Source organism: Melospiza georgiana, chromosome 16, assembly GCF_028018845.1.
Source record: "Melospiza georgiana isolate bMelGeo1 chromosome 16, bMelGeo1.pri, whole genome shotgun sequence".
NCBI lineage: Eukaryota > Metazoa > Chordata > Aves > Passeriformes > Passerellidae > Melospiza > Melospiza georgiana.
Genome location: NC_080445.1, coordinates 676,648 through 695,000, shown reverse-complemented (window position 1 = coordinate 695,000; position 18,353 = coordinate 676,648). Strand labels below are relative to the sequence as shown.

Here is an 18,353-nt window from a genome sequence, read left to right as displayed (position 1 = left end):
CAGAGACACAGGTGTGCACACACAGGTACACAGGTACAGACACACAGGGCAGGCATATGCACACATGCATACTACACATGTGCACACACAAGCTCGTGAGCACACAACCCCAGTGACTGGCAGCACAGATCACAGATTTCTGCCCAAATTTCCTGGGTCCAGGGAGGGCCCAGCCGCACACACAGGGTGGGGACAGAGCCCGTGACACTGCTCAGCCTCTGGCCGCAGCTCTGCAGTGGTTGCAGCTGTTGCAGTGGTTTCCTCGGGAACAATCCCCAGGGCACATTACAGAACGGGCAGTGAGTGGGGCCAGGACAGCAGAGCCCGTTCCCAATGAGCTGCTTTGTCAGGGCTGTGCCTGAGCCTCACTCACCCCCCAGGATGGGCAGGACACTCTGGGGCAGGCAGACCCCCTGCCACGGGCAGCACTGAGGGGTCCCAGGGACCACGTACTTAGAGCCCATCAACACATCCCACACATCTGTCCACAGCAGCACAGCCCACAGCCCTTCAGTGCCACCGCAGCCCCATACAGCCCACAGCCAGCCTCTCTGGCTGCACCCCGCTTCCCGTGGCTGGGAGCATCCCCTCCATCACCTCCCACTGCTGTTATCCCACTCCCAACGCTGTTTTCCTTGGCAGAGCTCAGCCCCAGCCCAGTGACCACACCATGGCTTTCCCTGCCGCCCCTCGCCCCCCGACCCCAGCAGGGGCAGCAGTGCCCACCCCCCAGAGCCCCCAGACCCCAACAAGGGCAGCGGTGCCCACCCTCCGCAGCCCCCAGACCCCAGCAGGGGCAGCAGTGCCCACCCCCCAGAGCCCCCAGACCCCAACAAGGGCAGGGGTGCCCACCTCCCAGAGGCCCCAGACCCCAGCAGGGGCAGCAGTGCCCACCCCCCAGAGCCCCCAGACCCCAACAAGGGCAGGGGTGCCCACCCCCAGAGCCCCCAGACCCCAACAAGGGCAGCAGTGCCCACCCCCCAGAGCCCCCAGACCCCAACAAGGGCAGGGGTGCCCACCCCCCACAGCCCCCAGACCCCAGCAGGGGCAGCAGTGCCCACCCCCCAGAGCCCCCAGACCCCAACAAGGGCAGGGGTGCCTACCTCCCAGAGCCCCCAGACCCCAGCAGGGGCAGCAGTGCCCACCTTCCAGAGCCCCCAGACCCCAGCAGGGGCAGCAGTGCCCACCCCCCAGAGCCCCCAGACCCCAGCAGGGGCAGCAGTGCCCACCCCCCAGAGCCCCCAGACCCCAACAAGGGCAGTAGTGCCCACCTCCCAGAGCCCCCAGACCCCAACAAGGGCAGGGGTGCCCACCCTCCGCAGCCCCCAGGGCTCCCACCTGCTGCGGGTCTGGTCGGCCCTGGCCTCCAGCAGCAGCGCCTTGAAGCGGCGCACGGCGAGGGCAGCGAGCACGGCGCCCAGGAGCACGATGCTGAGCAGGACCCCGGCCGCCGTGCCCAGCAGGCCCTGCTGCGTCACCCGGTAGTCGCAGCGCAGCCCCATGAACCAGAAATCGCTGCCCACGGGGCACCTGCAGCGAGGGGCCCGTCAGCGCCAGGGGACAGCGCCGGCAGCCCGGGCTGTCCCCGGGGCACTCACTGGCAGCGGGGCGGCTGCTCCGGGCCGTGCGAGCAGATGCCGTGGTTCTTGCAGTAGGCGCGGTGGCACAGGGAGGTGCAGGTCACGTTCCCGTCCGCCCCGGAGGCGCAGGCGAAGCCGGACGGGCAGGTGAAGAGCAGAGCGCAGGGCTCCAGCGGCCGCGCTGCGGGACGGGCACGGCCGTGTCACCCTCCCTGCCCGGCGTGTGCCCGCCCCGCCGGCAGCCCCCAGATGGCCCCGCACTCACCCAGAGCCTCGTGGCGCAGGACGGGGGCCGTGCCCAGCGCCAGCCCCGGCCGGGCACGGGCAGAGCCCAGCGCGGCCTCCAGGAGCTCGTCCAGCCCCGGCCCCGGCAGCTGCTCGGCCGCGAACAGCGCGTCGTAGCTCAGCACCACGCTGCCCTTCCTGCGGGGACACCGCGGGGACACCGCGGGGCTGGGGGTGCCAGCACTGCCTGCCCCCGGCCCAGGACAGCCCCCGTGCCCCGTGCCGGGAGCGGGGACAGGCTGCGGGACCGTGCCAGCACCCACCTGATCCCGACACCTGCGGGACCGCGCCAGCACCCACCTGATCCCCGACACCTGCGGGACCGTGCCGGCACCCACCTGATCCCCGACACCTGTGGGACCGTGCCAGCACCCACCTGATCCCCGACACCTGCGGGACCGTGCCAGCACCCACCTGATCCCCGACACCTGCGGGACCGCGCCGGCACCCACCTGATCCCGACACCTGCGGGACCGCGCCGGCACCCACCTGATCCCGACACCTGCGGGACCGCGCCGGCACCCACCTGATCCCGACACCTGCGGGACCGTGCCAGCACCCACCTGATCCCGACACCTGCGGGACCGCGCCGGCACCCACCTGATCCCGACACCTGCGGGACCGCGCCAGCACCCACCTGATCCCGGTGACCTCCAGCCGCAGGAAGCCAGGCACGGGCGCGAAGAGGGGAGTGACCTGCACGGGGCGGCGGGAGCTGAGCGCGGGGTCCCCGGCCCGCGTTCCCCAGCCCGGCCCGCATTCCCCGGCCCTGCCCGCATTCCCCAGCCCGCACTCACGGTCTCGTTGAAGCTGTGCAGCAGCTCCTGGCGCTCGGGGGAGCCGGGGTCCTGCAGGGCCGGCACGAACGCCATGTCCAGCACCAGCTCACAGGGGATGCGCAGGAGGGGCGCTGCAGGTGACAAGGGGACCAGCAGGTCATGACCCCCGCAGGAGCCGCCTCCAGCTCCTCCTCCTGCCGTGCCCCAGCAGAGGATCCCAAACCTGACTCACCTCTCAGGAGAGGGGGCTGATCCTCCACGATGAACACCTGGGGGGCCCTGCCCACCCCAGCCGGTGTCACCTGGGGGGTGTCAGGGTCTGTCCTCCCTCTGGGGCTGCTCGATGGCCGGGCCAGCTCTGTGTCCACAGCAGCTGGGGGCGACCCAGGGCCCTCTCCATGGGAATCTGGGGGCTGCTGGGGGGGCCCGGGCACCTGAGCTGGGGATCCCCAGGTCACCCCCTGCACATCCCTCTGTGGTACAGCAGGATGTGGCTCTGCTGTGACTGTCCCTGTGTCCCAGAGCCCTTCTGGGCTGGTGGCAGCTGTGATGGGGGCAGTGACAGCAGCGCTGGTGACACCAACAGCAGTGGTGGGTCCTGGGGAAGGTGCAGGCTGGGACAAAGCTGCCTGCTGGGGACGCCCAGGTGCTGAGGGGGGTGCCAGGCTGCCCACTCCCACCTGGGTCCCCCCCAGGGATGGAGGGCTCTCAGCAGGACCCACCTTTGGGCTGGAGTGGGGCAGCCCTGGGGAGGGGTCTCCCAGAGGGGTGCCCACAGTGGGGCTGAACCCCAGGACGCCCCAGCTGGTCCCTGGGGAAGGCAGTGGGGCCGACGGCAGGGTCAGTGCAGAGCCACTGGCTGGGGCAGACTGTGGGGACAGGGACATGTGGGGGGACCCAGGACTGGTGTGTGTCACCCCACCCTGTGCCACCGCAGGGCTGCCAGGGGCTGGGGGCACAGGGGGCTGCCCTGGGATGGCTGAGGGGCTCAGGGGGATGTGACCCTGCTCAGGGGCACCCCCTCTGTCAGGTGGGCCCAAGACCCCTGTGGTCAGGTCCAGAGCTCCTCCCTGGCCGGGAGATGTCACCCCTGGGGTGCTGGCCACGGAGGTGGGGAGAGGCAGAGCTGAGCCCCCGCGTGCGGCAGGCAGTGAGGCTGGGCCTGTCCCCACGGCTGGCCAGGCTGTGCTGGCCAAAGGGCTCCCACCAGGCCCAGGGGACAGTGCGGAGGGCTGAGGGGCAGAGCGGGGACCCTCCCGTGGGTGGGAAGCAAAGCCCTGCCCTCCTGACAGCCCTGGCATCCCCTGCAGGGTCCCTGTGGGGGTCAGCAGCCCCTGCAGCCCCCCAGCAAAGGGTGACGTCCCTGCTGTCCCTGTTCCTGAGCTGCCAGTGGCCAGCACGGTGCTGGGGCGGGTCCCTGGGCTGCTGTCACCCAGCTGGACAGTGTCATTCTGGCTCTGCACGAGGGCCGTCCCAGTGGCGCTCCGTCCCAGCAGGCTGCTGCTGGAGTTCCACTGTCCCCCGGCAGAGCCTGGCACTGTCACGGAGGATGGTGAAGGCAGAAGCGTCCCCTGTGTGCTCGTGGCACCTTCTGCTGTCACATGTCGCAGAGGGTCCGGGGGGTGCGTGGTGTCAGGGTCTGTGTGTGCCTCCGCACGGGCTGGGGTCCCTGCAGCGGGGGCTGGAGGGGCTGGCTGCTCCCGGCCTGCAGAGGCCGCGGGCCCGGGGGGCTCGGTGGCCGAACCGCCCCGCGCCACCGGCCCCGTCCCGTCCCTGCCCAGCCCGGGGCCTCCGGGGCTCTGCTGCGGCCTGGAGAGCTCGGGAGTCCCTGCGGGGGTCCCGGGGAAGGGCGGCGGTCCAGCCTCTGTCCACAGCTGCCCCACGGCCCCTGGTGTGGGCGGCCGCCCCGTGCCAGCTCCAGGCTGTGCCGTGCCAGCTCCCGGCTGCGGGCGGTCTGCGGGCAGAGGCGAGGGGCGAGCACTGAGCGGCTCCGACCGCGGGACCCCGGGCCCAGCGAGCGCAGCCCCCGCGGAGGGCGCTCGGTGCCCCGGAGGGTGCGGGAGGGCGGCGGTACCGGTACCGGTACCTGTACCTGTCCGGCAGCGCTGCCCCGCCGCAGGGCCCAGGTGGGCGCAGGGGTCGGCGGCGCTCAGAGCGGAGCCCGTCCCGCTGCCCAGGGCCGGGCAGAGCCGTGCACAGCATTCCACGAGCACTGGGAGAGAGGGAAAGGAGCAGCGTGCATCGGTGCTGGGCATCGAGCATCCCGCACCAGCACTAGGCACTCGGAGCTACCGCCGAGGTGAGACCCCCGTCTCTTTCTGCCTTCTGATAACCGAGGGGGGCTCTGCTGAAGGAGATGCTCCAGAACAGCCCAAACCCAGCTGGGACTCGCCTGCCCCCGTCCCAGCGAGGGGTGCCCAGCCCTGCCCCACCACCTCGCTGTGCCCGTGCTGGGCTCACCCCGAGCGGGTGGCAGCGCTCCGGGGTCCCTGGCGGCCCCCTCCGGTGATAATGGGCGGTTCGGCAGGAGCCACGGCGGGTGGGCACCGCCCGGTGGGGCTGGCACAGCCCGGGGGTCACGACAAAGCCTGCGGGCCCCGCTCTGCACCGGCGCCCACCCGGGCTCCCGCAGGGGCAGCGCTCGCCGCGTTCGAGGCCATGGAATCGCCCGGGCTGGTGTCACGGCTTGGCACGGAATGGCCACACGGAAAACCACACGCGGCCGCCGCCGGCGTGCCCGCCCCGCTGCCCGCTCGCCCCGGTACCCGCGGCCGGGCCCGCTCCGGGCAGGTCCCAGGGACACCGAGCAGCCGCCGCCGCCCCCAGCCCCAGCCCCGGCGGGGACACGGAGCCGGTACCGGCCCCAGCGCCGCCGCAGAGCTCCGGGCCGCCGGGACGCACCGGCCCTGCCGCCGCCGCCCCCCAGCGCAGCATCCCCGGCCCGGGACCAGCGGCACCGGGGACCCTTCCCGGCCGTGCCCCCCTCACCTGCGGCGGCCAGGAGCCGGGGCAGCGGCGGCCGGGCCCGGGGCAGCGGGAGCCGGGGCCGCTCCATGGCGCGGCGCGGGCGGCTCTGCCAGGCGGCGGCAGGAAGCCCCCGCCCGCCCCCGCTGCGGCGGGGCGGAGGCGCCGGGAACCGCAGCCCCCGGCCCGGACCCGCCCCACGGCACCGGCACCGGAGCTCCCGCCCTCCCTCGGGCCGGCCGGACCGGGGCTCGGCAGCTCGGCACGGGCCCCGGGGCTCGGCACTGCCCCGGTAATCAGCGCGGAGCCGCCGCCCGCGGCACTCGGGGGACTCGCAGCCCCTGCCCGTCCCCCTCCCACCGGTTCATCCCGGGACGCGCCCTCTGCCCCCGGCTGTCCCCGCTCCGCGAGCCGTGCCGGGACAAAGGCTCCCCCAGGACACCAGGGTCAGCTCTGGCCGCAGGTCCCTCACCACATCCCTCAGGGTCACCACGCCCGCGGGAAGCAGCGACACTCCCCACATCAGACACCTTGTGTCCATGCCACGGGGGCACAGCAGCCAAACCCACCGTGTGCCCCCAGCTCTGCTCAGAAAACGCCCCAGAGCTCAGCCAGGCTGTGGGGCACGGAGAAGTTTCCAAGGGCACGGTGAGAACAACACCTGTGCCACGAGGCAGAGGGGCACTGCCCTGCCAGGGATCCCACAGGAGGTGCAGCTCCTGAGAACACCCTGGGATCACCCAACCACAACACAAGCACCATGGGCAGCACTGCAGCCTCTGCTCCATTTTCCATCCTTACCTCCCCCACTGCCAGAAGATCTGTTTTCCTTGACACTTCCTTGGCTCCCAGCCTGGCAGGGCTGCTGTGATATGTCAGTGTTTCTTGGCTCTGAGGAAAAACTGTGCAGTGCTCAGAAATACCCCGTTCCTGTCTCGTGAGGGTTAAAGCAAGGCTCCCGTGTTGTGATGAACTGGGTGTACAGGAACAGCGATGTCAATTTGCTGTTCAGCAGCAGGAAAATCATTCCCCCCCTTATTTTCCATCAGGAAAGCAGAAGCCTTTCACACAGAACTTGTTTTTATCAGCACTGATGAAATAAACAGTTACAAGCATGGAGGGCAGAGGCAAATCTTGGGGCAGGGTCCCCAGAGTGTCCTTCACACCCAACACCATCACCAGGACCCACCCACTGTGTGAGACAGAACAGCCACCACCAGAATGGTCTTAACTCTTTATTCCTGTTTTTTTCTTGTTTTTAAAGGACAACACATTCAGACAGCTTTAAATACAACATCCACGTGCAGCTTCCAAAGAAGACAGCAGTGGGACAGCGTGCGCGCTCCCGTCCATCCCTGCCGGCACCAGCCCAGTCCTGGTGTGGGACAACTCCTGGGAAAACAAAATCCACACGTTTAACACCTCACCAAGCATTCAAAGGCACAGAAGCGGGTCAGGACACACTGAGCACTGAACACAGGCACAGAAGGAGCCCCCAGTTCTCTCCAGAGGCCACAGCTCCCACCCTGCCCTGCACAGAGACGGGTTGCAGCCCCCGTGCCCCAGGGAGCTGGGGGGGAAGCCTGGAGCCACACAGGAACAGGCAAGAATGTGGATCAGTGCTGCAGGCTGGCCTGAGGCCACCTCATTTCCCCTGCAGCCCTCCCCGACCGCTCCTATAACCCTTTCCTGCCCATTTCCTTCCCGGCTGAGGCAGAGGAAACGGCAGCAGTGGCAGGGCTGAGGTGCCCCCACACGCCCTGCACAGGGCCCAGGGACACAGGGAGATGGGGCCATGGCTGAGAGCAACCTGCCACCCACTGCTGCCCCAGGGATGAGTGCTGGATGTGCCAGGCAGGACCAGAGGAGAGGCTGAGCCCACGTCCTGTCCCCAGCTGCAGGTGCTTCAGGAAAACACCTCCCACCTGCCCTCCCTGCTGGCACCCACAGCTGCTGCCAGCTCCCTCCTGAGCTGCTGGGCTCCCACCTGTGCCACACATCCCCCTGGTGTGTGCCCAGGCACCCTCAGAGCACCTCTGAACTCACCTCTGAGCATCTGCTTCACTCATAAATATCCTTCTTATCTGCAATGTAATCTACAATCTCCTGTGGGCGCATCAGCTTCTCTGCATCTCCGTCAGGAATTTCAAATCCTGCAAGAAAGGGCACACACTTAGCCCAAAACCAATGGAAAAGGGAGCAAGGGCCAGGAAGGGATGGTTGGGGACTCAGGGGACACACGCAGGGGTTGCTGTGCTAGCCAGAGCTGTCACTGCACTGCCCAAAGTGACACTGCTGCCAGACAGGGGACACGGCGGGCACAGCAGGAGCCAGAGACCCCAGACACCGGTGTGTGGCAGGGCTCAGCACCCTCTGCTCCCCTTTCCCCCTCCCCGGCTGGTGCCCATGGCGGGTGGGACAGAATTCCTGCTTCCAGAGGGGCTGAGCTCCAGAGCAAAGGGCCATATTCCTGACTGCTGCAGGTGCCCAGCTCACTGGTGGCTCTGTGGGGTCTGTCCTGCCCCCAGGGCCTGCTCTGTGGGGTTTGCTCTGCCCCCAGGGCTGGCTCTGTGGGGTTTGCCCGGCTCTGTGTGGTCTGTTCTGGCCTCAGGGCTGGCCCTGCGGTGTCTGCCCTGCTCTGTGGGGTTGGCCCTGCTCCCATGCCCGGCCCTGTGGGGTTTGCCCTGCTCCCATGCCCGGCCCTGCAGTGTTTGCCCTGCTCTGTGGGTATTGTCGTGCTCCCATGCCCGGCCCTGTGGGGTTTGTCCTGCTCGGTGTGGTCTCTCCTGCTCCCATGCCCGGCCCTGCGGTGTCTGCCCTGCTCTGTGGGGTTTGTCCTGCTCCCATGCCCGGCCCTGTGGGGTTTGTCCTGCTCTGTGGGGTTGGCCCTGCTCCCATGCCCGGCCCTGTGGGGTCTGTCTTGCTCCCATGCTCGGCCCTGTGGGGTTTGTCCTGCTCGGTGTGGTCTCTCCTGCTCCCAGGGCTGGCCCTGCGGTGTTTGCCCGGCTCTGTGCGTCTCTCCCTGCCCCACACGGCACAGGCCGGCGGTGCCGCCGCTCGCACGGCCCAGCAGCCCCGGGCGCCGTTACCGAACTCGTCCTCCATGGCCATGATGATCTCCACTTGGTCCAGACTGTCCAGGCCCAGGTCCTTCATGAAGTGGGACTCGGCTGTGAGCTGGGGAGGACACGGCGGTCAGCGGGCCACGGGCACGCGTTACACCGGAGCCCGAGGCCCGGGCGCCTCCCCCCCGTCCCGCTCACCTTCTCGGGGTCGATCTTATCGTAGAGCTTGAGCACGTAGAGCACCCGGTCCTTGATGTCGGCCAAGGTCAGGGGCGGCAGCTCGGAGAAGCTGCGGCAGAGCGGCGCGGCCACACGCGGCAGCCGGAGCAGCGCGGGCGGCGCGGGGCGGCCCGGCGGGGCGGGGGCGGCGGGCGGCAGGCGGCGGAGGGAGCGGAGCGCGGCGGGGCGGGCGGGCAGCGGCAGCAGGCGGCGGGCGCAGGACGAGAGGACACGGGCCGCCATCGTCGCTGTCCCGGCTGGCGCCGCGCGGAGAGACCGGCGCCTGCAGCGCCCTCTGCCGGGCGGCGGCCGCAGCGCCCCGGGCCGCGATCCCGGGATGGGCCGGCCCAGGAGCGGCGATCCCGTGACCCGGCTGCGGCCCCGTGATTCCGGTTGGACCGGGCCGATATCGCCGCTCCCGGCCCGGGAACACCTCCACTGCGGGAGACTCCAGACCCTGTCTGGACTCTGTTCCTCTGTCACTACACAGGAAAGTTCTACCTCGTGTCCAGGTGGAACTTGCCATGCTCATAGCCTCTTGCTATTGCTCAGTACCACTGAGAAGAGCCCGGTCCATCTTCTTGGCACCCCCTTTATCTAATCACACACACTGATACCGCTCAGCTGTGTCTGCTCTAGAGGCTCCAGCCCCAGCTCCCTCAGCTTTTCCTCATCAGGGGGATGATCCAGTCCCTTCATCATTTCCACAGCCTCTGCTGGACACAGCCCTCCAGCAGTGTCTCACAGGGCTGAGCAGAGGGGAAGGATCCCCTCCCTGACCTGCTGCAAATGCTCTTCCTGGGGACACCATTGTCCTCCTTGGCCCCCAGGACACACTGCTGCTCAGGACAAGGTCCATGAGAGCCCCCAGGTCCTTGTTCACAGCCCCCCCATAGAACAGTGACAACACACACGGGGTGGTTCCAAGGCAGCACACGTTTATTGGCACGGCGGGCAGCCCTGCCAGGCCCCGTGAGGCAGCTCCCGGCTGCGGGGGCCAGTACCGGTACAGCTGCATGGTGCCATCGCGGCACATGGCCAGCAGCCCGGCCCGTCAGGCAGGGGCCGGTACCGGTACAGCTGCACGGTGCCATTGCAGCGCCTGGCCCGTCAGGTGGGTCCTGGCTGCGGGGGCCGGTACCGGTACAGGTGCACGGTGCCATCACGGCGCCTGGCCCGTCAGGCGGGTCCTGGCTGCGGGGGCCGGTACCGGTACAGGTGCACGGTGCCATCACGGCGCCCCGCCAGCAGCCCGGCCCCACCGGGGGCCCAGCGGGCCAGGGCCCAGTGCCCCGCGGGGCCCGGGGGCAGCACGGCCGTGCAGCGGCCCCGCAGCAGGTCCCACACGGCCACCGCACCCGACGTCAGCACGGCAGCTCCCGTGGTGTCCCACACGTCACCCTCCAGGTACCTGCGGGGACACGGGGGTCAGCAGGAGACAGGGGATGTGCAAAAACACCATGGCAGCGTTTGTTCAGTTAGCCCAGGGCTCAGGTAAAGATTAATAGCAGGCAGCCTACAGTCCGGACTGTTCCTCCAGGACAGGGATCCTGGACAGGGATCAGCCCTGAGGAGCCCAGAGACACTCCCCCAGTCCCGGGGGGACAAAGCCAGCCCTGAGGAGCCCAGGGACACTCCCCCAGTCCCTGGGGACAAAGCCAGCCCCGTGGTGACGGTGACAGAGCTGCCAGGGCGAGGGGTCAGCGCACAGCCCGCAGTGGGAAGCGGGCAGGAAGCAGCCCACACCCCCGGCCCCCAGCCCGGCACCGGACGCACGCAGGGCCGGATGCAGCCCCTTATCACGGGGAGATGGCAGCTGCATCCCTGCCAGGGCTAGCTGCTCCCCAGGGCCTCTCCCAGCACCCCCAAGGAGCCAGCCCAGCCCAGCCCAGCCCAGCCCGGCCCGGCCCAGGACTCGCCTGCCTGCCGGGCCAGGGGGCAGGCAGCAGGACGTCACCGGCGCGCTCCGGCCCGTGCGCGGGTTGAAGGCCACCACGCGGAACGCTGGGCTTCCACAGGACTCGCTCTCTTTGGCATGAGGGTGGCTTAAAACAACAAACAGAAGGCCCTGACACAGAGAGGGAAAATACATCACTAAAAACAACAGCAGGAGGAGGAAAACCAAAATAATTTTCCAAAAATTAACTGCTACACTCTCTCTAATCACAGCCCTATGAACAGTGATGCATTATTTTTTACTGAGGAAAACAGAAATGGTTTACTTTCCTTATCAAATTAGATAAAAGCAAAAGCAGCTGCTGGCTGATAAGGGCTGATGCAACACAGCAAAGTGACAGCTCAGTGACCCAAGGGATTTATGAATTTCTCTTCCTGTTTCAAAAAGCTAAACCTGCCATAGGATGAGGGGACACTTCAAAAAACAAAATAAGTAAATTTTCTGGGTCACATTTTAATCCCTACAAGCTTAAAATATAACAAAAATTCCATGGAAAGCAGCACAACTGAAAACAGTAGCTGCCAGAATGGCCACAAACCAGCATGAAATATCCTGGGATGGATAATGTGAGGACCCAAGGCACCATTATCGGACAAGACATTCTTGTCCCTAAAAGTTACATGCTCACTGAAAGCAATCAAATCCTTGATAAACCACACAACCCATTGGGAATCACAGCACAGGTAGAAGCAAGTAGGGAAAGATGATTAGTATGAATGTTGGTTTCACACAGCCCATTCCCTCGGGCATGTATGTCCAGAGGAACATTCACAGAGGGATTCTAATGCTGGCAGCACGCACGTGTGACATGGAAGAGGCTTGCCAAGCACCAGGCCTGGGCTACAGCACTTCTGCTTCCCACTCACAGCCTGCTGCAGCTTTGGAATGCACCAGGATGCATTGCTCCCACTTTACTAGCCCCCTGCAGAAAGCCAGGAGTAGAGGCAGCCAGCATAGGTTATTTATTCCTCCTGTAACCTGTTTACCCTTGAATTATTTGCAGCGTATTGAAACAGAGCTGATAGTTCAACCCTCCCTAGCAACTTCAGTCCTTTATGTCCCCATCCCAGTCAGTGCAGCCCAAGCATGAACCGTGAATTTTGTGTACGTACGGAGTCAGAATATGCTCGATGGCAGATGGAAGCTGGGTAGGAATAGCCAACGTGCATCTTCCTCAGGAGCTGACCAGTTCTCAGATTCCTGCAGTTGGTGAAAATACAAATTCTGACTCATTTCTAATCACAGTTACACCCCTGTGCAGGACGGACATGGGTTTGGTTCCACATTAAGCAAATGAAGCCAATAGGCAGGAAGGGTGTAGTGAGGATGACACAAAAGCAATGGAATTACAGCAATTCTCTGGCTGTCTGACTGTGGTGCCACACTGACCACTGGCCCTCTGACAACCACCATTTCACCAGCACCCCTGTACAGCCCTGCAGCTGCTGAAGCTGTCCCCAGCCCCTAAATTGTGTGTGGCAGAGGAACACTCACCAAACCACAACGCTGTTCCCTGCAGTGGTGCCCACCAAGGCCTCGCTCATCCCTTCTACCTCAGCAAAGGCTGTAACCGTTTCTTCAGGGGGCATCAGAGTCTGCCTGTCCGTGCTCCTGAAAGGAGACCAGCACATAGAAGAGCAGGTAAAACAAAAAGTGTGTATTCTGCAAGAGGAACATGACACTGCTCAACATCCGAGGTGTTTCCTCGCTTTTATCCCACCCACCACATGGACACCACCCCAAAGCAGCACCCCCAAACTCACCCCCCTGTCTCTGAGAGAAAAACCATCTCCACTTGCTGCTCCTGCATGGTCCTGCTGCTGCTCACCAGCCTCCAGTCCTTTAGCCCAGCAACTGCTTTTATATTCCCAGTTTTCACTAGGGAGTGCTTGAATGAGTCAGTCTCAGAAGAATAAAGCAAGAGCCTAAATCAAGAGACAAGCACACACCATGACAGGAGGAAGCCCCACTCAAATGTGCAGTAGCATATAGAGATCAGTCTGTGTTCAATCAGCCTGACAGCTCTGAGGTGAATTAACAGGTCTTTACAGTTGATTTTTAGAAATCCCTTCCACATTTTCCAACTGTTAGAGCAACTGAGAAAGTGCCACATTAGTAAAAAGATAATTTCAACCACTTCTCACAAGGAGCTGAGCTGCAACTACTCAGGGTGCAAAGCACTAGTAAGAAATAAATACAAAACCTTATTTCTCCAATCTCCAGCTCTCCCAGTGCTACACACACGAGGTTACAGGTGTCTGGCAGAGGAACAATCTGGATGACAGGAATCTGGGACAACAAAACAAGAATTCAGTGCCACCCACAGTGTCCCTTTATTTTCACGTTCTAGAGTGTTTCAAGTAAAATGATGTGGAGCAGGATTGATTTTCAGACCCCTCTCAAGAAGCACACTAAAATGAACAGCTGCACTCTCTGCTGACTGGTTGCCTAATCAAACAATCCCTGCTGATATAAGACATATAAAATACGTCTCAAGGAACTCTGAGGGGAAAAAGCACAAGTGAAGCGCAGCACCATTGTGTGCACGAGGTATTAGATTGCAGCAGGTAACACACAACCATACAAGCTCCAAGCTCCCTGTGTCTCAGGAGCTAACACACGGGGCAAGGCAGCTGCCCCAGCTCCAGCACGAGGAGCGTGTTCGTACCTCTCTGAGGTGCCAGGTGTGCAGCCTGGCCCAGCCGGCGGGGGCCCGTGGCTGCCAGAGGGACACGGCGCTCTCGCAGGCGGTGACCACGCGCAGCTCCCTGCAGCTGCCAGCTGCTGCCCACCACACAGCGCCCACGTCCACGGCGCCCGAGCACCAGGGCTCCTGCAAACACACACTGTGCTCTCCTCTGGCACCCAGCACTGCCCGCTGCACTGCTGCAAACCCCGCCTCGCAGAGCTGCTGCTGCTGCTGCTGCCTGGGTAACAGTGCCCTGCTGCTCTCCCACCTTCAGCTCTGACACAAACTGCAAGCTCTCTTCTCTGGGGCCATCCGGCAGCGCTGCAGTCAATGGCTCTGCCACATCTTTTATCTGCATGAACAAAGTAAAGAATGAGCATAATTCAGCTTTGAAATTATATTCAGCACCTGCAAGAACGAGGCAGAATTGTTGCATGCTCTCAGTCACTCTCATGCAGGTACTGCATGCCACTGCTATGATCCATGCAAAGAGAACTTTTCCCTGAAGTCAGACAGGACTCTGGAAAAAGGGGATTTGCCCACAAAACCACTGGCTTAGTACCCTTCACAAAGATCCCAGCTTGTTACCTGTTCAGGTGAAGCTCTGCAGGATTCCTGCTCTTTGTTCTCTGGCTGCTGATGCTTCTCCAAGGACACAGTCTCACCAGATTTGCTCTCAGGACCTCTTTCAGCTGCTGAAGGCAATGCTGTACCTTGCTCCTCCTGGTTTCTGGCAGCCCCTGCAGCACAGCTGTCAGGGTGAGGTGACACAGCAGGGTCTCTGTGTGCCACATCCCCCAGGACCAGGGCAGCTGCTCCTCTGGGGGAAGATGGGGTCACTGGCAAGGCAGGTACAGAAGGTGTGTCAGGGAACACCTCAGTGTGTACTGAAGGTAAAACACCTGGGGTTGCACCCACAGCAGGGAAAACAGACGAGGAAATCTCAGGCTCAGGGTGAGTGGGAGCCTCTAGGACAGTCCCCATGGGAGTAAACAGCAATTCATGGGTGGAAAGCTCCTTCTTGGAAGTCAGGCCTTCCATGCAAGGGAGTTCAGGCAATCCGGTTTTGGAAGGCAAAATCAAATTACTTCTGAGACTTTTTTCTTTTGGTTTAATTTGTGCATCTGGTGTGTCCTCTGGAGCCACACCATCCCCAGACACAAAATCCTCCAAGTCATTCACAGGGGATGATTTCAATTTCTCCAGTTTCAGCACTCCAAATTCCTCATTTGGTAAGTGGAAGTCCCTGATGCCCAGCTTAGGGATCAGCCACTGGAGGCTGCGGAAGGAGAAGAGGGAGCCACGAGTGTTGGAGTTTGCAGCAGGGAGCCCAAGGGCAGCAGGACCCTGTGAACCCCTGGGACTGCTGCTTCCTCTGCTGCTGGCATCTAAACACAAGAATACAAGACAGAACATCACGTCATAAAATAACAGCAACTTGCCTTTTCAGAATCTCTCATGAAGGGTGGCTTGGATTTTAAAAACCATCAAAACACCATGTTCATCTTAACACACAGAAGTGGAAAGAAACTACACTCTGCAGTTATTCTGTACCTCTGGATAAAGCCTTCAGCTCAAAGACCACCACCAAAGCCTGACAGATATGCCTGAGTGCTTGGTCAGTTTGGTTTATTGGTTTTCTTCCTACACTTTCTCTTTTTTCAATATTCACAGACCCTCATAAAGGAGAGAATAATGATTAGCATGCAGACTCGTTTGGAGGAACAGATGGACATTCACCTGCTGGCAAACCAGCCCTAGTGTTCACAGCCTTCACTCCAACAGCAAGGGCAGCTCAGTAAGTTCCCAGCCCTGCTCCTCCTCTGCTCATTCCCTGCATAAGTTTCTGGAATGGTTCAAGGAACATGGGCACCACAATAATCTATTTTTAAATAAACAAATCTCATTTTTAAAAGAATAACAGTTAACTCCTATTGTATTTTCTTGCATAAACACAGCAGGGTTTGAGCAGCAGGGCCTGCACTTCCAGGGACGTTCCCTGCCTTGGGCAGTGGGGCACTTTGGGGAGTTTATATGTGAGAAGTACCTGTTGAGCCTGTCGGGGGCCCGTGCCTGGCAGAGCAGCGCAGGGAGCGGCGCAGAGGGACGCTGACCCCGGGCAGCTGCTCGGCTCCTCGCTGCCTCTTCACACGCTGCACTGGATGTTTGTCTCCCTGACACACAGCAGCACTGCCCTCCCCATCTCCCACACGGCTGGCAAAAGCGTCGCTCCCTGGGCTCAGGGAATCGCTGCTGTGGAGTGGATGTTGAACCTGCTCCAACAGAGCCTTATGGCATTTCCCTGGCACTTGGCTCCCGCCCTGAGGAGGGTCAGGACCCGCTGGCTGGGTAGCTCCAGTCACTCCTGGCCCTGCAGGCCCCGGGGCTGCAGCACCAGACACTCTCCTCTCATCTGAGGAAGACCTTTCAAGGTTAGCATCACAGTTTTCCTTTTCACTCTGGTTCTCATTTGACAGCAGAGCACTGCTTTCATTGGCCATTGTGGGATCCTGACTCTCTATAAGCTCTTGTGACACTGGATGCATGGGGGCTTTGCAAGCTGCCTTCCTTCTTCCTTTCTGTTTCCTCTGGGATTGTCTCTGCTCTTGCCTTGTGCTAGTGATGCTTTTCTGAGAAACGGATTCAAGAGAAGTGCTGCTGTTGCTGGATGCAGGAAGGGATTTCTGAGAACTACTTGAGTTTGCTTGATCATTTTCTGCCCCAAGAAAAGGGAAGGGCTCAACCCCTGGCTCTAAATCACCCTCAGCTCCCTCTTGCGAGGGCTGATTGGGGTTTGCATCTTTCTGCTTGCATTTACTCCGCTGGCCTTTCTTGCTCCTGCCCAGCTGGCTGAGGATGACAGCGTCCAGGTCCACCTTCCTCTGGCAGTTGGACATGCGGCGAGTTGTCCGCACGTAGTACTCCACGGGGAAGAGCAGCCCTTCCACCACTGTGCAGGAGCTCAGCGTGCCCTCGGGAGCCACCGCCTTGGCAGCAGGAGAGAGCCTTGACTCCATTTCAGTGTGTTGACTCTCCAGCACTCCTTCAGCAGTGTCCAGAGCTTTATCTGCAGGACAGGGATTCAAGGTATTAGCGTCACTTTGATGTCCTTCATGGTTTTTGCTCTCCTCGGCTATGGTGTTATTTCTGCTGTCAGGCAATATTTCATTTTCTGACATTAAATCCAGGAGCCCACGTAATTCTCCCTGATCTTCACACAAACTCTGACCCTCTGGCTGCTTTACTCCGCTGGAGGACTCTTCTCTGCCATCACCTCTGGGGTCAAGTAAAACAGAATCTCCATGCTGTGAGCACGGCTCATGTCCATCAGGTGTGGCCACAGCCCCTGAGGACTCAGGCTGCCAGATGTCCCTGCTGTCCCTCAGCACATGGGGGGACAGCTCAGGCTCTCCTGCAGTGACACTGCCCTCAAACACATTCTGTACAAACCCTGATGCTGCATCAGGAGTGAAACTATGTCTTTCTTCCTGCACAGGCACTGCCCCAGGTGCCCTTTGAGCAGCTTCCTCAGTGTGTGAGGCGCTGCTGTGCCTGAACAGTGGTGACTGAAGCTCCTCTGCACTGGCAATTTGAGTTTTCATCATTTCACCAGTACTGATTAGATGCACATCATGCACTGATTCCCTTTCCTTTGATTCCAGAGCCTTCGTCCGTCTCCGCAGCTTCATCATGCCTCGGGAGGTTTGGGGCTTTTTCTCCACAGGGACAGGCCTGATGGTCCCACAGCACAGGTTTTCCTGGCTGGCCTGAAAGCTTTCTGCCCAGGAGCTGTCCTGCGGGCTAACCTCATCACTGGAGAATTCTGGAATGTGCTTAACTGTGGCAGATGTTGTCTTCTCGGTGCCAGCATCAGAGCAGGTTTCAGTCTGTAACTGAGAGGGCCCATCTCTGTCAGCACCAGCAGATGTGTTACCTCTATAACCTGGGGGGGAAAATGCCACACATGTAAAGTACTCCTAAAGTTCTGCCCAAGAGAAACATCACACGGTAAAATCAGGCTTTGTTATCAGGGAAAGATGGGGACCTTACAGTCAGGACCGGAGCACTGCAGACCTGGTGAGGAGGGAAGCAGAGCAGACATTACTGTGGAACAAGGGCCCAGGGCAAGGGCCTCAGCCCAGGGCAAGGGCCTTGTGGGGGCAGTGGATGTGGCCGCAGTGGCCGAAGGGACAGCGGGGCCCGGAGGGAGGGTCAGCAGGGCCGGGTGCAGGACGGTCCGTGGGGGCATTAAGGGGCAACAGCGGCCGCCGGCTCCCCGGGCGCTCCCACAGCCCTGTCCTGGGGGACTGCCTGCGGCTCCCACCGGGGGCAGGCACCCCGTTCTCCCCGGCTCCTACCTGGGGCAGGCACCCCGTTCTCCCCGGCTCCCACCGTTCCCCCCGGCTCCCACCCCGTTCTTCCCGGCTCCTACCTGAGGCGCCCCGTTCTCCCCGGCTCCCACCTGTGGGGCTCCGCTCCCGCCGGCCGTGGCTCCTGGCTCGCTCGGCTCGCCGTGCCCGCTGCGGACACACAAGACCGGCGGGGCTGGGACCGGCTGGCGGTGCCCCGGTGCCCCCCGGTGCCCCCCGGCCCGGCCCGGCCCGCTCCGCTCACCCGCAGCCGGATGACGGTCTCGCTGTACTCCCGCCTCAGCAGCGCCAGCTTCTCCCGCAGCTGCAAGAGACACCCTTCAGGATGGGCCCGGGACGGTCCCGGTCCCGCCGCCCCGGCCGGCCCCGCACCTTCTCCTTGTCGGCGCCGCTCAGGGCCGCCGCTGCCGGCGGGGCCTCCATGGCAACCGGGGCGCGGCGGAGG

General features: G+C 62.7%; 3 protein-coding genes across 5 annotated transcripts in view; all 3 read right to left on the bottom strand.

The window, feature by feature from the left end:
- The window catches only part of LOC131090420 (nascent polypeptide-associated complex subunit alpha, muscle-specific form-like), a 7,056-nt gene extending 3,525 nt beyond the window's left edge, over nt 1-3,531 (bottom strand). The window contains exons 1-6 of the mRNA XM_058035784.1: nt 2,877-3,531; nt 2,663-2,775; nt 2,503-2,561; nt 1,846-2,003; nt 1,599-1,761; nt 1,339-1,530 (exon numbers count right to left, since the gene is read on the bottom strand). Of these exons, the coding sequence (XP_057891767.1) occupies nt 1,339-1,530; nt 1,599-1,761; nt 1,846-2,003; nt 2,503-2,561; nt 2,663-2,775; nt 2,877-3,531 (1,340 nt within the window). The remainder of the gene's footprint in view (nt 1-1,338; nt 1,531-1,598; nt 1,762-1,845; nt 2,004-2,502; nt 2,562-2,662; nt 2,776-2,876) is intronic.
- Nucleotides 3,532-6,830: 3,299 nt separating this feature from the next.
- On the bottom strand, nt 6,831-9,135 carry NDUFAB1 (NADH:ubiquinone oxidoreductase subunit AB1). Its single transcript, XM_058035730.1, has 4 exons — nt 8,872-9,135; nt 8,698-8,785; nt 7,655-7,761; nt 6,831-7,000 (listed from the first exon to the last, which is right to left on the bottom strand). Exons 1-3 carry the CDS (start codon nt 9,133-9,135, stop codon nt 7,670-7,672), a joined length of 444 nt encoding a protein of 147 aa, XP_057891713.1. The 3' UTR covers nt 6,831-7,000; nt 7,655-7,669.
- A 678-nt stretch (nt 9,136-9,813) lies between these two features.
- Nucleotides 9,814-18,335, bottom strand: PALB2 (partner and localizer of BRCA2). Of its 3 annotated transcripts, XM_058035777.1 has the most exons (14): nt 18,281-18,335; nt 18,153-18,212; nt 17,971-18,058; nt 17,589-17,612; nt 15,586-17,481; nt 14,127-14,926; nt 13,807-13,890; nt 13,518-13,682; nt 13,053-13,138; nt 12,613-12,774; nt 12,344-12,460; nt 11,962-12,049; nt 10,812-10,960; nt 9,814-10,303 (listed from the first exon to the last, which is right to left on the bottom strand). In XM_058035777.1, the coding sequence occupies exons 1-14, from the start codon at nt 18,329-18,331 to the stop codon at nt 10,072-10,074; spliced, it is 4,002 nt and encodes a 1,333-aa protein (XP_057891760.1). In that variant the 5' UTR covers nt 18,332-18,335; the 3' UTR covers nt 9,814-10,071. The 3 variants fall into 3 exon arrangements, with proteins under 3 accessions (XP_057891760.1, XP_057891761.1, XP_057891762.1); XM_058035778.1 differs by lacking the exon at nt 17,589-17,612; XM_058035779.1 differs by lacking the exon at nt 17,589-17,612 and having other exon boundaries at nt 18,001-18,058.
- Nucleotides 18,336-18,353: the final 18 nt, after the last annotated feature.

What these genes read in the sequence shown, in the direction of transcription:
- PALB2 (XM_058035777.1), bottom strand. Translation starts at nt 18,331, where the DNA reads ATGGAGGCCCCGCCGGCAGCGGCGGCCCTGAGCGGCGCCGACAAGGAG. An exon ending in GCCCCCGACAGGCTCAACAG is followed by an intron (nt 14,927 to 15,585) that starts GTACTTCTCACA and finishes TCTTGTGTTTAG; the next exon opens with ATGCCAGCAGCAGAGGAAGC. An exon ending in GGGAACAGCGTTGTGGTTTG is followed by an intron (nt 12,050 to 12,343) that starts GTGAGTGTTCCT and finishes CACCAACTGCAG; the next exon opens with GAATCTGAGAACTGGTCAGC.
- NDUFAB1 (XM_058035730.1), bottom strand. Translation starts at nt 9,135, where the DNA reads ATGGCGGCCCGTGTCCTCTCGTCCTGCGCCCGCCGCCTGCTGCCGCTG. An exon ending in ATAAGATCGACCCCGAGAAG is followed by an intron (nt 8,786 to 8,871) that starts GTGAGCGGGACG and finishes TGTCCTCCCCAG; the next exon opens with CTCACAGCCGAGTCCCACTT. An exon ending in GGCCATGGAGGACGAGTTCG is followed by an intron (nt 7,762 to 8,697) that starts GTAACGGCGCCC and finishes CCTTTCTTGCAG; the next exon opens with GATTTGAAATTCCTGACGGA.